The sequence below is a fragment of the Argopecten irradians genome, chromosome 5, assembly GCF_041381155.1.
Source record: "Argopecten irradians isolate NY chromosome 5, Ai_NY, whole genome shotgun sequence".
NCBI classification, from domain to species: Eukaryota; Metazoa; Mollusca; class Bivalvia; order Pectinida; family Pectinidae; genus Argopecten; species Argopecten irradians.
Genome location: NC_091138.1, coordinates 20118093 through 20134632, shown reverse-complemented (window position 1 = coordinate 20134632; position 16540 = coordinate 20118093). Strand labels below are relative to the sequence as shown.

The 16540-nt window shown below is 32.7% G+C and overlaps 1 protein-coding gene across 2 annotated transcripts in view; it reads left to right on the top strand.

The window, feature by feature from the left end:
- The first annotated feature begins 493 nt into the window (after positions 1-493).
- Positions 494-16540, top strand: part of LOC138323157 (kinesin-like protein KIF19) — a 36950-nt gene continuing 20903 nt past the window's right edge. The window contains exons 1-3 of one of the 2 annotated variants that reach the window (XM_069267563.1): positions 494-1100; positions 3993-4073; positions 14833-14946. In XM_069267563.1, coding sequence (XP_069123664.1) covers positions 1056-1100; positions 3993-4073; positions 14833-14946 — 240 coding nt within the window. In that variant the 5' untranslated portion in view covers positions 494-1055. The remainder of the gene's footprint in view (positions 1101-3992; positions 4074-14832; positions 14947-16540) is intronic. The other variant, XM_069267564.1, reaches the window with a different exon arrangement.

Genomic DNA, 16540 nt, shown 5'->3' with positions numbered 1-16540 from the left:
GACATAAAAATCTTCAGATTCCTGATCAATTTGTACGTAACCAAGACCGTAGTCCGGTGGTCTGCAGGTTCATATCGCGATCGTGAACACGTGCTGGTAAGTGTATCCCATATACCACATGAGAAGCGAAAAATCTGAGAAGTAGTTAATACTATAGTACCATGTCGAATAGGTTTAAACTTTAACATAGTTTCTTTATCTCTACCCATAACACGTCTAAAAATGGTCTTTGAGCACTCTGGTTGGTCCAAATTGATAACTGAATATAACTGTTTACTTATTCTCATCCATGCGATCTCTATATGTTTCTGTTCGAGTTTTACTATTAGATATAGATTTCTATTTCTTTTAAATATACAAGATGTTTGTTAGAATGTAATCATACTGCGTCCATAAGTTCATATATCTGTCTCACTAAGACACAAGTGCACTAAAATATTTTATAATGGTCAGGAGCCTCCCCATATGTAGTGCTTTCCTATGGAGAATTTTAAGAATGTTCGTTGGGCTTCTAATGTTCGGCAAATAAAAAATTCGAGAAAACGCATTAAATCTTGACACTTTAGTGTTTGTAACAACTAGAACGACTGTTCGGGTAGATCGTATCACCTTGATTCCAGCACTAAAATCGGCACTTTTTTCTCCGCGGAGTAATTTTACCGCGAATCACCATCCAACTTCTCGCTGATTGCTTATTGATTCTCGTGTTCGACGAGGCGTAACAGGTATCGGTGGCGCTGTCACAACACGTTTGTCGTCTGTCAGTGTGTACCTGTGGTTGTGTATTGCGGGTGTTATGACAGACAACCGTTAGCCAAGTATTCTGGTAGGAAGAGGTCAGATTTATACGAAGGGAACACGACTGACCGAAAACAGGATATGTTTAGTGCGGCCGTTCTCTAATCGAAATGCCTTGATATCTGTTCGCCATTTTCGGGTTGATTCGTAGCGGAGCGGAGTGGACAGAGGTTTTTACAAAGGTGTTTTTCTTCACAATCGTAGTACATGCGATCATGTTATTACCTACATAACGGAATACACATTAACTTAGAGTAATGGCAGACACGAAAACCAAAGGTGGAGGAGAGCAAACTCTTACGGTGGGTATACCCATTTTATAGACCCAATACACAGTAGTTTCATTAAGATTTGGTGTGAGTGAGAAACCTTATTGCCTGTAAGTCCATTACTTAACAAGTTACAGAAATGAAATAGATCTATCTTGCTTACTTGATGTAGAAAATTAGGAAGGTTTGAAAGTTATAGGACTGTTTTCAGAGTGCAGCCTACTAGGAAATTTAAAAGGCACCAGGTTACTTTCAATTAAGTTTTTAACTAATTAATTAAATTTGGTAAGGAAACTAATTAAGATGACAGCCATGGGATTATAGAAAGGATTATACAGATGACGTATTAACATTAACCAAACATCTTCGAATGATATAGCTATTTAGTCTATTTATTACTGTGATATATACCTTAATTAATTAATCCATGCTAAACTTCATTAAATTTGATGACGACATTTGATTTGCATGGGAAGGATTCTTTAGTGATAGGTAAATAATTTAATTAAACTCTTAAAAACGTATGACTTTTAAGTTAATATTATGGAAATAAATTTTGGTCACCACAATCATGAAGGTTCAAAATAAACAATATGAGATACAAATGAAAAAGAGTTTTCTTTTATCCATAAATTTCATGAAATAATGTATAAAAATTCTTGGTAAAAGCTCCTGATTTTGTAAAGTTCTAGTACAATATATTTTTAATGGAATTTGTGGGACGACCCATTTGGCTTGAAGAAATACAGTATAATATAGTTCTACATGGATATATATAATTAGGAAAGTACTGATAATAAAGTTCCATTTAAGAAAATTGAAGTGAACATGGATAGCTGTTTTAATATTGGTATGAAATAATAATATTGCCCTTTACAACTTTAAAATTACTTTTAAAATATACTGGTAAAAAGGAAATTAGATTCCAAATTTGCTTGAAGTTTCTTACAAAAACCCTTTTAACAACCTATGGTATACATTTCATATCAATATTTAATGTTAAGAGAGACTGAAGTAGTTAAATGTATGTCAATAGGTTCAACCTTACCTATTACAATCCATTAGGAATCGGGTTAATGTGCCGAGATCTTTATCTTTGTACAAGAACTATATATATAGAGTATGTATTTTAACTAAAAGATTTCTTCATATCTCCTTCAGTTTCAAACTTGAACCATTTTCTAACCAAAATTGATACCAATCTATTTCACTATACATATAAGAAGCTATTGTTTTGATGTCACAATGAAGCAGAAAACATTTTTAATCAGGGCTTTTTTTCAACATGATTTGGGGCCGAAAATCGGCCCCATTCCCCATGGCAAAACCTCTAAATTTTTCCCAATTCAAACCTTAAATTTCCCAAAATCAAAATTTCTTGTAAACTATATAAAAATATTACATGAACTTAGTTGGTTAAGACCTTAAATATTTGTGAATTGGCTTCAGAAAAGTACATAAACTACACTGGAAATAAAAAATCTTATTTGTTATGCTTTATTTCATATTTCATAATTTTTTCCAAATCCTGGTTTTGTCGCACATTTTCCCAAATTCAAAGCCCTGTTAATGATAAACAGAATCTTGCACTCTTGGTCATGCTCTTTTGGATAGATACACCTTATGCGACAGGTTTTTGATTCTCATATATACACCGACACCTTTGTAAAGAAAAAATAATAAAATAGAAAAAATAGATAGATCTGGAACATAATTGTGTAAATGTACTTGTTTAATTGATCTATCCTACATGAAGGTATGGTTGGTTCACAATATTTAATCTTGTCTTTATGTTGAGATGTGTTTATGGGTACATATTTATATGAATGTGCTGTAGTCATTAAATGTGCCACATTGTCTAGATCATGTCTGAAATATTGATTTAAATAGTGTAAGTGGAGTGACAGATTCTTTTGAAATAGTGTGATCAAGTGGTTTTGTGTGTATAATGTTTAATTCAGAAGAGATAGGTCCATGGTGATAGGAATATGTAAAGCATGTATACAGCTTGAAAAGAAGATGGGAAATTGAAATAACCTCTGATATCTATTGCCTTTTACAGATTTGATGAGAAAATAATCTAGTCTAATAGATTATCAATAGAAAATTTATTATAATTATACTTTCATTACTTCCTTTAAAAAAAATCTAATACCAATCCTTTGGGAAAAATCCTAAAATTAAAAAAAAATACGTGTTCATATATTCATTCTTGTTTAACCAAGTCAGCAGGACCATTATGGCATACTGGTAAGACTATGAGTTCTCCAAACGTGAAATTTTAGTCAGGATCAACAAACTGCTTCACAATAACAGTAAACAAGGTCTTAGAGTTGTGTAAGTTTGGGTCAATGATTGAGGTTAATACCAACTGTATAATAATTAGACTGATTACATATAAATATATTGATTACAATATATGCCAGAAGATAATGAAATTAATCCTCAAATTCCAATCTTTATGTTATCACCTTAAAGTAATTTCAACTAGAAACAATTTTAGCTTTTACGTGTATATTCACAGCATCTGTAAATCACAAAACAAAAAAATATATCAAACATTATATGATACCATTCCAGATGAGAACTGTTCACTTTTTGGTTTTAGGAGATAAACAGTACAGATGGAAGAAAAGTAAAAAAGTTTCTGAAGAAAATAAATTAATTGGGCAGTTGATTCTATATTATTTGTACCTGTTTCAAATACCCTAGCCTAGTTGTTGAACCAACTGGATCGGTCACCCATGCCCATGCAGATGAAACAAAATTACTTACATTAGTTATCAGTAACCTTTGTCTTATCTCTGCTTTGCACCCATTTAATTAGAAACATTACATGTTGACTAAAATTATAATAAAGGTTTACTGAAATGAATTTCTGTTGATTTTGAATTTTTAACAGTTTTGTGTTTGTATTTCTGGCAGGTTGCTCTCCGAATTCGCCCTATGAATGAAGATGAAAGTATGATGGGGGCTTCAACGATTGCCCACAAAGTTCAGAAGAAGGTAAGACAGCCATGTATACCAGAAACCTTTTCATTTTCATTTTGAAATGAGGCTTGTGGGTTTAAATTTGAGGAAAATAATAGATTCATTTTAAAATGTGAATTCAATCATAAAGAAAAAGATTTTTTTCCAGTGCAGCTTATGTGTAGCGTTCTAAAGCAAATCCAACTATATCTACATCCTAACTTACTCATCAGTTTGATTCAGTTTATCTCAAATGTTTGGGTAATTTTCAAGTAACTGATTTGGGGTAATTTAAGGCTTGAATTGGGGGAAAATAGAGGCATTTTCATTGGGATTGGGTGTAAATTTGTCCAAATCTTGCAGAAAAGACGCCTCAAACTTTTTTATATATACTAGATAGATTATAAGTCTATTAATGTAGCAGCATTGATGTACTGTACGACTTTCAGCAGTATTATTATAGCATTTCCATTATATGGGTTATATTCTGGCATCAGTTCAACCTATTTATATGAAAATTATTGCAACATTTCACAGAGATTTATGTTTATGTCGCATGGCTTAACTTATAGCAATCTGATCTAACAATGAATGTTAAATGACTATAGGTTTTTAACATGGAAATGTGAAACAATAATCCTGAGGAATTTATATGATTGCACAGTGACCTGTCTCAGAATCATTTCAAGTGTATGATAAATTCAGTCATGTCTTGTTATGATGGGATCAAGGACGTATATGAGAAGGATAAGTCACACTGGGTTTTGGGCAAACAGCGCAGGCGCTTTTGTGTTTGTGCACTGACCGTGACGTTGGGCGACGACTGATTTCCTTTGATATCCGCCGGCGCATCCTTTGATGTAGCTTGCGGGTGCGAGGGTTACCATCTTACTTTCTGAAGCGTGCTGTCATTTCATGAGCTGTCGTATTTTTTTAACGATAGTTTAAGACATTTTTTCTAAATCTTCCGTCTTTAATGCAAGTTATAAACGTTGTGCGATTTAATTAACTTTACATTGGTGTTTCGTTTGACTCGATAAGACAAGTATTTGTTAAGAAAAATGGTTTTTATTCCCGGATCATAAGCGTCTCGCGTGGTGTTTAGTAGTGTAAAGAGACAGTCACGAATCCTTCTCACTTATAAATCCTTGGATGGGATATAGTGTCCAAAATTTAAAATTTGTATAAACATGTCCTTGGTTTATCTATTTGATCTTGCATTCTATACTGTATATATACTGTTGTGCCATTGGCAGAAGAAGTAATAGATAAAATCTTTCACTTTACCTTTTCATAGGTAACTTTTTTACATATCTGGCTATTGAAGCTAAAGAATTTGTTTGGTATTGTTTAGAAGGAATGTTACAATGACTTCATGTAACTAGGGCATTCTTTCATTGAACTTGGACAATACATGTTTATTTTGATTGTAATTAGGCCTTTACATACATATAGTATAACTGCTTTGTAAAAAGATTAACTCAAGTTGAAAATCAGTTATTGTGAAACACAGAACTGCTAGTTGAGAGCATTCCAATGGGAGTCACATGATGATCTACATCCATGTTTCGAACATAATTATGGCTATTGTCATTTGATTGATTAATCTGGTCTAGTTATTTAAGATAATCTTGAAAAGGCTTTTCTTTTACCCAAAAGGTTACCACTTTCTAAACTAATGAAAACAAAAATGTTGAAAGATTATCTTTGAAATAGAAATTTTGTTATTTATTATTCATTAAATTTTGGACCAACAAAATGATCAAAGGGATAGATTGTGCTTGTTGCATTATAATTACAAGATTGGTCACTTTTGGGATTTTGGTGTCTTTTTAGACATTTAGAGCAGAAACTAAAAAATTATACATTTATTAGATATTATAATAGTTCTCCAAATTTTCCAGTTGAATTCACTATAGAAAATGAGACAAAAATGCCCTATATGGTCATACAAAACCAGTGCTGTATTATTAATAAGTGAATCACACTGTCTTATCAACCATTCCTTGAGACAGAAGCTTGAAAATTGAAACAATGCCAAGACAGAGATTAATAATTGTAAACACTATGATATTGGCCTAGAATCCATGTATATGGGAGTCCTTGATTTGTGTTACACATAATCACCCCAACCATAGGATCAATGTAATACTGTGGTGTAACTTGGTACTAGACCCCAATGTTAGCATATATAACATGTTGACTGTCCGTAATCCTGTCTAATCCTTGGGTATATAAAAATCACTGTCTGTCACCAGTTGGTGCAAAGTCATAATTTCATATCATGTGTACATACTTTGGCATTATTCATGTGCCATTTGTAATTAGCTTCCACTGACATGAATTTCCATTGTTAGATTTTCAGATTTTTTCTCTCGCAAAATTAATAAATAAAAAAATGTATTATTTTGCTTGATTAGTTTAACATCCAATTAACAGCCAGTGTTATTTGTGGATGTGCCAGGTTTGAATAGTAGAGGAAAGCCAAAGTACCCAGAGAAAATCCACAGACCAGCATTCAACACCTGGTAAATGCCTCTCATGGGATTTCAACTAAATAACCCAGAGGTAGATGGCTTGCTGTGATATATGTTAAACAGTCGGGACATTTAAACCACTTGTCCACTACAACCACTTGCAAAAAAAAAGAAATGTTGATACAAAGATTGTATACCCATTGGGAATTATTTATATGTAATATGATGCAATGATGTTTATCTTATGAAGTAATTCTCAATATTGAATAGTGTTACAAACTTATAAGATTATCTTCTTGAAGCAGCTTTATTGTAGGAGTCTCGGACAAAATTCATACTGATTAATTGAAAATGAAATGTTATGCAATACGTACTGAGGATTTATGTTCGGTGTATCCACCTGCAAGTCATTCCTTCCTTACAATATTTATTACATTTATGTATACATTACCATTGAGTTGGTAATCCCAGTGCTGTTGAGCATTTAAAATTTCAATGATTTTAAACTTGTAGAAATATCTTTTGACGCATGGCACTTTATCAATGTTTGTTAATGTTTGGCTGTTTTTTGTTGCGTAGCAGCAGCAGATTGCAGAGCACTTTGGAGCACTTTTCAGAAGTGAAGTTTAAGTAGATTTCAATTCTCTAGTGCCCATTCATTTTCCTGATAAGAAAGTAGAGATGTCTTTTAAGGGGCGTTATCTCATTTGTCAAAATTAAACTTCATGTATTTATAATTTGTTCATGGTATGTTTAATTTGAAATCATTTAGGTTTCAAAACAATAGCATGAACTAGCAATAGAAATGACACAAAAAATGATAATCATGTTTGACCTTTGTTTTGACCTTTTCCCTTTCCTGACATAGTGTATTATAACGTAATGCATATAATGCTGATTGAATCATAGGTTGATAGATAAGTATTTATTAATACAATTAGACTAGGTAGAGGTTGTCTGGGGGACAGTGATGAAATATAAATGACTATTACTAAGATGTGATTATGTTTATTACAGTTAATGCTATTGTTACAATCAGTGATAGCGCTAGTGACCTATATATGCTTAATGTATTGGTATTGCCATTTAGGGCTACTAACACTTCATATGTAATCTATCTCGGGGAATACTTCACTAGCTCTTACTCATTTTTGTAACAGTTTTGATTTTTGAAAATATATTTTCTCAGAGGTAATTAACTAAGTTTTCTATAGAAGGATTTTTATGGCAATATCAGTGGACATATTTAGTTAAGTCTGAAAAAGAATTCTGAAAATATTCTTCCCAACAACAACTAATATTACAGTCAAACCTGTCTGTAAAGACAACTCAAGAGACACAAGGAAAATGATCTTTATAGCCAGATGGTCTCAATACACAGGTTGAATTGTGTTTAAATTGGTCATTTGGGACCCTAGAAAAATGATGGTCGCTAAGGCAGGTATTACTGTATTAAAAAGACAGAAAAAACAATATAAAATGTTCGTAACTAGATTGATGTAAACAGATTTATTAAATGTTTACATCAAAACAAACAAAAATTTTTTTTTCCATCATATAAAAAAATATTTGTTAACAAATGAAAAGAAATTTGAAATTCTTCAAACAGAAAATTTTAAACCACTGAATGTGATATTTGGAAGCTAATGTAATTACATACAACATTAATTTGCTAATGTATTAAAATGCCACAGACTTTGATAATATACAGGTGTCAAAATTAATAATGAATATGTCTGTTTGAATGTATGACAGCAATTCAGATGTTATCAGGGATTTTATGATACAGTTTAATATGTCAGCCACTAAACTAGTTCTTAGATTGATCTGCTGGATTAGAAGGATTTGTAGACCAAAAAATGTTTACATTGAATTACAAGTACATGTAAAGTTTTAAATTAGATTGTGTAACAGCCAATTATAAGTAGAGTATTTTGGTGTACATGCTCCAGACTTTGTTGTCGTTCTGCTGAAAAACACATGTACAGCCATACTGAATTGAGGTACATTGTACATGTACTAAGTATAGTGATATAATCGCTTGATTCAATTAATTTAATTATATACATTTGTATATACACAATGTTTTATTTGACCAGGCATGTTACAGAACCTCTCTTATTAGAATTGTAAAAAATGGAATAACATCGACCAATTAATGATGGTAACTTTAACATTAAACTTTGAGTTATTAAACAGCAGGGCTTTTTCACTCAATTCGGAAGGGGGCTTTTGACCTTATTTTGGGAATGAAATTGGCAAGTCAATTTCTATGAGTAAACTAGTTTTTTGGAATTTGGCATAAATTTGAAATTATTTCCATTGGGAATGGGGCCCATTATCTGCCCCAAAAAGCTCCTAGAAAAAGCCCTTTGACCAGAATACAGTCAGTACATGTTTATTATTACCTAGCTGTTTTCAATATTATTTCATTCATATGCACCGAAGCTGAAGTTTGACTATAACGTTTGTACCTTAGCCATTCCTGCTATCATACAGACCTATAGAGGTACTGTAGTGTAGAATTCAGGTAGAGTGAATCTTATTAAAACCTGAAGCCATAATCTGCCTAAGTCACCCGGGATGGGGTTCGGCCAACTACACGACCCTGGCTATTTTCAGCCTGCAAGAATAAATGATTTATCATGGATCGATAGGTGAATGGCTAGTTGAATAAGTACTGTAGATTGTGTATTCTTTTGCTACAGAGGTCAAAAGCCATTCTGTGTGTTTGCTTAGGTGAGATTGTTCACAATAGGGTATTGTAGTGAATAAAAAGTTGTATATCTGCTTTGGCGACACCTTCAAAATTGTTCATTGGAACTGTGATTGAAGCATAGACATCAATTCCAACCCTTTATATATATTTTCAGTACTTTTCTGAGTTATTTGGAAGAAATATGTGTTTATAATGTATAAATATTGGCCTTGAAGTGTCTGTGTTGAATTAATCATAGCCCATGTAGTGTTGAACACACAACTAATATTAATATTACATTTAACAAGGTCCTACGTATTTATCATTGGCCTATGACATTGATCATTTTACTTGCTTTCAAACTTTCTGGCTTTGATATGATAGTATGAAAAGAGAGAAAACCAGTTACGAAGTGGACCTTTATTGACGATATGGCTTCCTAAACATCGTGTTCTATAACAAGTTTAATATAAATAGATATTTAATGTGATCCTTTATCTGTCCTGTCTGAAACGATGATTCCTGATCGGATGGGATTATCTACACAAAACAAAAACCAGGTTGAAGTTTACTTCAAGTTCAATCATTTTATTTTTCTATACATGGGTGTGAGTACACTGAATGGAACATTTGATATCACAATTGATCACAAAAATAGATAATTTTAAATGATTTAATATATGATTTAGAAGAAGGGAATGCCTATTAAGAAAGTGTGGTTATAAATATGTTAACATAAAGTATTCCATGACCTTTAACTTATACATGTATTTGAATTTAGTTCACCTGTCCGAAGGTGAACAGTCCATAATACACATTACCTTACCATTACACATCAACTTATGTGGCATTCAAATTTGATTAAATAAGTATTAGCGTTAGAGTGTTCATATATGGTATCTATTAACAAATTTTGACAGCAAATTGTATAAAATGTAACTTGTAAGATATATTTTTGTTTTACAAGGAGAAAAAGACTAGAAAGCTAGAAAAATATGGTTAAGGAGAAAAAGACTAGAAAGCTAGAAAAATATGGTTAAGGGTATTGTTGTATTCAGAGCTATAAATATATAGTCTCACAAACACACAGATTGTTGACTATAAGAATGTTAGAAGTAGAACAAAGTGAATGTACTTAAGCTGTGTGTATTGAAACCTGTAAGAACCTCCAGGGATCGATATAGGCACTAATATTGATTTTTCACACATTGATTTTCTATTGTACCTGATATCCCATGTACTTATTTCAGTACAGAAGAAAGTCAAGCCTCGCTGAAGGCTCAAATCTTCTTGGCCTCAAAACAAAGCACCAGATAAAGAGACAATTTATCATTTATGAAATGACTTGTAGTTGGAATTACACAGACTTTCAATTATCAGATTATACTCGCAGGTTGACCTGCTGAGCATTGCAAGGGTATATAACTTTCAAGGCCAAAACACTACAGCTCTACTGGTCTGTCTTAAAAAGTCCATTAAATTGTCTGGTATACTTCTATGTTTTAGAATGTTGGGCTGTACATGCATTGTTAATATATATGTAGAACTTGTTCAGTCACTATATGATATTGAGCCATCATGAAATGAAATAATGTTTTGTCACAGCTGAGTGTGCTTTGTCACAAATGTTGCTGTTTTGTCATTTTATGGATGTACGGGTATTTTTTTTTCATTTTCAATATTTGAGTGGGAAAATCAAAACCATGCAGAGGGAGTGCAATGCTTTTCTAGGGCTCTAAGGAGTTAATCATGGACCCTATTCCCCATGAAAAATTATTAAAATTAAGCGAAATTTACCAAAAATGCAGTTTCTCCTTGAAATGCTCTTCTAAATGTCAATTTTCATTTCAAAATGAAGGAAAAGGTTCCTCCCCAAATAAGTGAGAAAAAGCTTTGAGCTGATATATCCTCTGGTTAAATTTCCGTATCAGCCATGGTAAGATGTCATTTCCCTTTAATTTCACCTGCTATTAATGTTAGATATTGCATTCTCTGATCAATCAATTGATAAAGTACAGCTTTGTTTCTCAATGGTGTCCAAATCCTGCAATGTGTTCCATTGGTTGAATCAGATATTTATTATCAGGCGATTTTATGGCAGAAGCTATAACTCTCTGTCTGTAATAAATTACACAACTTATCTCACTGCCTCTGCATCAGCTATAACAAACTACATGCACATTAAACCATACAGTCTTTGATATCCTAGATGAAACAAGTTCAATATCAAACTTGTTTTGCCTAGAATAAATTTGCCATGAAAAATTAAGTCCAGATTCTTTTGTACTTTATAAAATTTATATTTGATGTTTGAACTTTTTTTTCTGTATATGTCGATCAAAGGTTTTAAGTTTCAGATGTGAATTCTGCAAGATGAAATTTTTATCCTATGGATGTTTAACGTTTTTTCTTTCTTTTTATCTCAATCAAAGGTTTCACTTTTTAGATGTGTATCATTTCTCTAAAATCAATACTGATGTCTTTAACTTTGTGTAATTAAGCACAGATCTATAGGCGGGCGATTCATCTATGAGGTTTCAAGTATAAAAATGTCAATCTAATTAAAATTCAATGTTCTTTATCCACTTTGTAGACTTTGTCATTGTGTAGATGAATATCAAATAATGACCAGGTGTATTGATCCAAATCCTTCATAAAAGACCTTGTTACACTATGGTATGGTTTTGTTCAATTTTATTATAATAAGTACTTTTTAATCAATTAACTTCTGATATAACATTGTCTTGCTGACAAACTATATAGAGTAACTTCATACAGAATGTAATACAAAAGGCTACGCAATATCTTGTGTTACTTTTACTGAAAATTTAACTAAAAAAATGCTGCTGTACAAATAATGGTTATGGTTTTCATTTTCCCAATTGTATTTTAAACCATTATTCTTCTTGATCTTCATTGTAGCTTCCCTTATAACTTGTTTCTTTTCTATGCCCCTCCTTGCAATCTCAATGTTCAAGCAGAGAGCACTTAAAGTTGCAATGTGTTCAAGATTACAATAAATGCATACTTGCTGTTGTGAAGAAATTATGTATTTGCAATAAAATGTGAAAATGGTGTTTGAATAACGCTATTTTGCTACTGCTAGTAAATATTAGATTTTGTATGTTTGTGTACCAAAGTATTGTCTGATTGACTTGTACACAGTGCTGCAATTATCCATGTTTGTCTACCCAGAAGCAATCTTGTCGTACAAACATCAGACAGGCACGATCAAGTACTTATACATCTTCTGTGTTTGCTCACAGAAATAATTTTGTGTTTGGAAAAGACCATCCAAACTTTATCAATATCATACAATAGACTACTGTTGTTACTATTTACAAGGAACTGGTTATCAGGAAGCCATGGTTACCGGAATTTTCTGGAGATTTTCCAAATGTTCAATTTGTTTGCTTGAAGGCTTAGTATTAGGAGAAGAATATAGTAATTAGTCATAAGTTTCTGATCTCATGTGGGGAAAATAAGTTGTAGGGTTTCCTAAAGGTTTGAGGTAGGCTTCTGTCAAAGGGACATACAGAGTAGAATCAGATCCAAAACTATGGATCTTTTGGACTATTGTAGGTTTTTCTGTGTTTCTAATTTCTTGAAATCCTGTCCTGTATTTATCATGCCAGCAGTTGATTCCACTGCAGAAAATTTGTCTTGATTCTATCCTTATGAGACATTCTTATTTCTCTTGTCATTAAGGCTCTGGATTGTGTTCCCAAGCTAAAAATGTCATTAGCTTCTCCTGTTAAATGCATATAGTATATGTACATGTAGCATATAAGGAGAGTCATGACTAGAGTTGCCCTTCTTGGTGTCATCAGTTGTATGTTTCAGGGAGGTAGCACTATCATGTAAGCTGTTCTTTCTACTTTTACGCACAGACCTATATAGGTCACATTCAGAAGATGCCATCGTTGTTTGACCTTACCTATTTACAAAACATTATGCTAAATATTGAATCCTTGGAATTTGACCTCACATGACTTTGTCTGTTTTGAGAATGTTAAACTCCCAAGCAAACAAAAGTGAGCCATAGTAGGAAGTGTCTCTGACCACTTGAGATGGGATACGATGTCACCTCAGTTTTCAGAAATATTTTACATTAGGTATATTTAGCATAATCTGGGTACATGTACATGAGCCAGAAGTTCTATTTTTGACACTCGACCTAATCTTATACATTAAGTATATATATACGTCATTTAAAGTAAATTGTGATTAAGACGAAAAGGATTGTACAAGTCCACGCCTCATGACTATATGATATGGTATAACAATGGTGGATTGATTTGATATGTATACAGAACACTTGAGGTACTCCCACAACAGTTCACTGTGACCGTATATACATACTTAATTGTTTTACTGCTGTACTAGTCGCCCACAGGTACCAAACCAGTTTGTTAATCATTACAAGAGCTTGGGCACTTGAATATTTCTTATTTCCATATCCAGATAGTTTATAGATATAAAAGCTACCATACATGGAGAGTAGGATTTGCAGCTCATCTGGCCCGAAGTTCTGAATGGAATGTAATCAAATTTGGTCAAAAATATCCTTTGGGAAGGGGAGCAGAGTTCGTATAAATTTTGGCTCTGACCCCCCCAGGGGAAGGAGGGGCGGGGCCCAAATAAGGAAATAGGGGTAAAGCCTTTAAATTGCTACTAGTCATAGAAGTTTGCATGGAATGTAACCAAATTTGGCCAGAAACATCCTTGGGGAAGGGTAACGTAGTTTGTATGAATTTTATAAAGAATGGTTTCCAATAGGGAAATTGGAGGTAAATTTTTAAATTCCTTCAGGAAAGAAACAATGATCCAGTAAACTGAACATTACTTGGCATTACAATAACCAGGTGAGCGATACAGGTCCTCTGAGTCTCTTGTTTAGATATTGATGTACATTATTTTGCTTTATTTCTTTTACAAAGACTTGTCAAAAATGGTCCTTATACTGAGCCTGTAACATTGTTCAAAGAAATAATTTGTTCAAATAAATGAACTTAAAACAATGTCATATGTTCAGATAAATGACCTTAAAACATGGTCAAAGAGGTCATGCAGGCTTCAGAATAAGTTAAGAGGACCAGAGACCTGATATTGGACCTGGAACTTCAAGATCCCATGGGTCTGATAGGCTAGAGGGATCCTATTGCCTACTAAGTTGGTGCTTATGAATAACCTTGTCCTTGATTCAAATTGCCATGGTAAATTATTTGGAATCAGAGTCATTAATCAAAACATTGACCTGAGGTATGCTTGAATGAATGATCTTGACCTTTATTCATGGTTACAAAGGTCAAGTATGATTGCTCTTTTGGAACTTATTGCAATTATGAACATGATTATTGTCTCTATGGTGAGATATCTCATTATAATTTGATAAAGTTAAAAGTGGTAGTCTGACTGCTGCAAGGTGACAAATTTAGATATATTGTAGTCTTCCAAATATACAAGCACCGCACGGTGCACACGTGCATCACAAACATTGCTTAATTAAGTCTTTGATAAATGATCACATACAGACATAAATGTAGGATGTACCACGTTGAATTACATGATCTTTAAGAATTGCACTGTTGGTAATCATTATGTAATTTGTCTGTTTCAGATGGTTGTACTAATGGATCCGAGTGATTCGGAACATGATGATGTACTAAGAGCTAATCGATCACGAGAGAAGAAATTTGTATTTGATTATACGTTTGACAGCAATGCATCTCAGGTAAATTATTTTTTTAACCATTTTTTCATTCAAAACCTTTCAATGATTAACACAAACTGAATTATTATATGTTAATTTTGCTACATTGCATGGTATGTGTTGATTTTTCTATCTCGGTAGCATATTTTTTTACCATGATGAGGTATTTGAAATTTTTTTTTTTAAAGGACGGATATTAAGTGTAAATAAATTAATATTAGGATAAAGAATAATGCAAACTAACAGTGTCTTGAGTTTATGGTTCTTTGGCTTATCTAGCGGTGATTTCTTGAAACAAACTTCAGTATTAAATGACATTAACAGTAGTTACATAAGGAGATGACTTGAGTTTTGACGTAAGTCAGCTCTTCTTCTTTTAAGAAATCAGGGCCTAGGTCCCTGAGTCAGCTAGTTGCTAGGCAGAATTTACGTACTGTTGACAGTTAGAGACAGTAGAACTGATGAATAACTTATGTGTTTGTATCTGTCAGGCTCACCTTCTCCACTCTGTCAATAATTGATAGTGTCTATTCTGGTACCTCAGAAATGACCTAATTATATATATACATGTATATATATATCATGGTCAGATCACATATAATAGATATTGACGTATACATTCAACCACACCCTATGTTTTGGTAATGCTATATAGCAACCTTCAATGACATTAAGCTTTTTCCATGAATAATATATTCATTAGAGATTCTGGTTTAGTGAAAAACAAAATATTATGTAAATAAAGAACAATGTATAATATTTGCACAGGTTGTATAGTTTGGTTAGTTCACAGCAGAAAAATGATTATTTCAATAAAACTTGGAGGACGGATTCAGAATTATATTGTTACACCGATACTGTAATCACATTCTCATTACTTCATTCAGTGCATTAATTCAGATTGATAGCATTGCTAAAGAAAGAATTTTTCTCCATATCATAATTACAGAAATACCTTTGTGAATATGTGTTTGTGTATAAATTTTTACCAGGACAATACCAGCAAAGATTGATAAATAAATATATTTCACCTTTATACAATACGGGATTTATATCTCCACCTGCTAGCTAGATCAACCTCTTAAGAAACTAGAGCACACACATCTCAATATGACTTGAAGGCGCCTTAATGATACCTGGTTGGAAGGTGAAAGCCAAAATCAATGTCTTAATATCCTATTAGATATTGATGTTGGTGATGGTAACATTGGTTCGGGATCTAAAGGGATTTACGTCGGCATCAGTGTGAATTGGCAATTATAGGCATGAACAGATTGCCTCCGAAATACTTCTTAGCATAATTTACAGTATCCATGAGTATCTATCAGTAACACACATCTGTCGAACCTGCCTTCATAAAGTGAAGATTTATGACTTTTAAGCGGAAAGTGCTGTAAAACTGGAAACATGTACCGTTAATACATGTACGGTAATGTAAAAGTCCATATGCATTATCAGTCTTAACCAAATAGGCAATATTAATTGGATTTATTGGGTCTATTATTAATAAATCAAAGTTGTGAAATTGGATCCTGAAAATATGATAACAATAAAGGATTATATCATAGTATTTACTTTAGACATCATCAAAATGTCCAATGTTCAAACTTTGAAA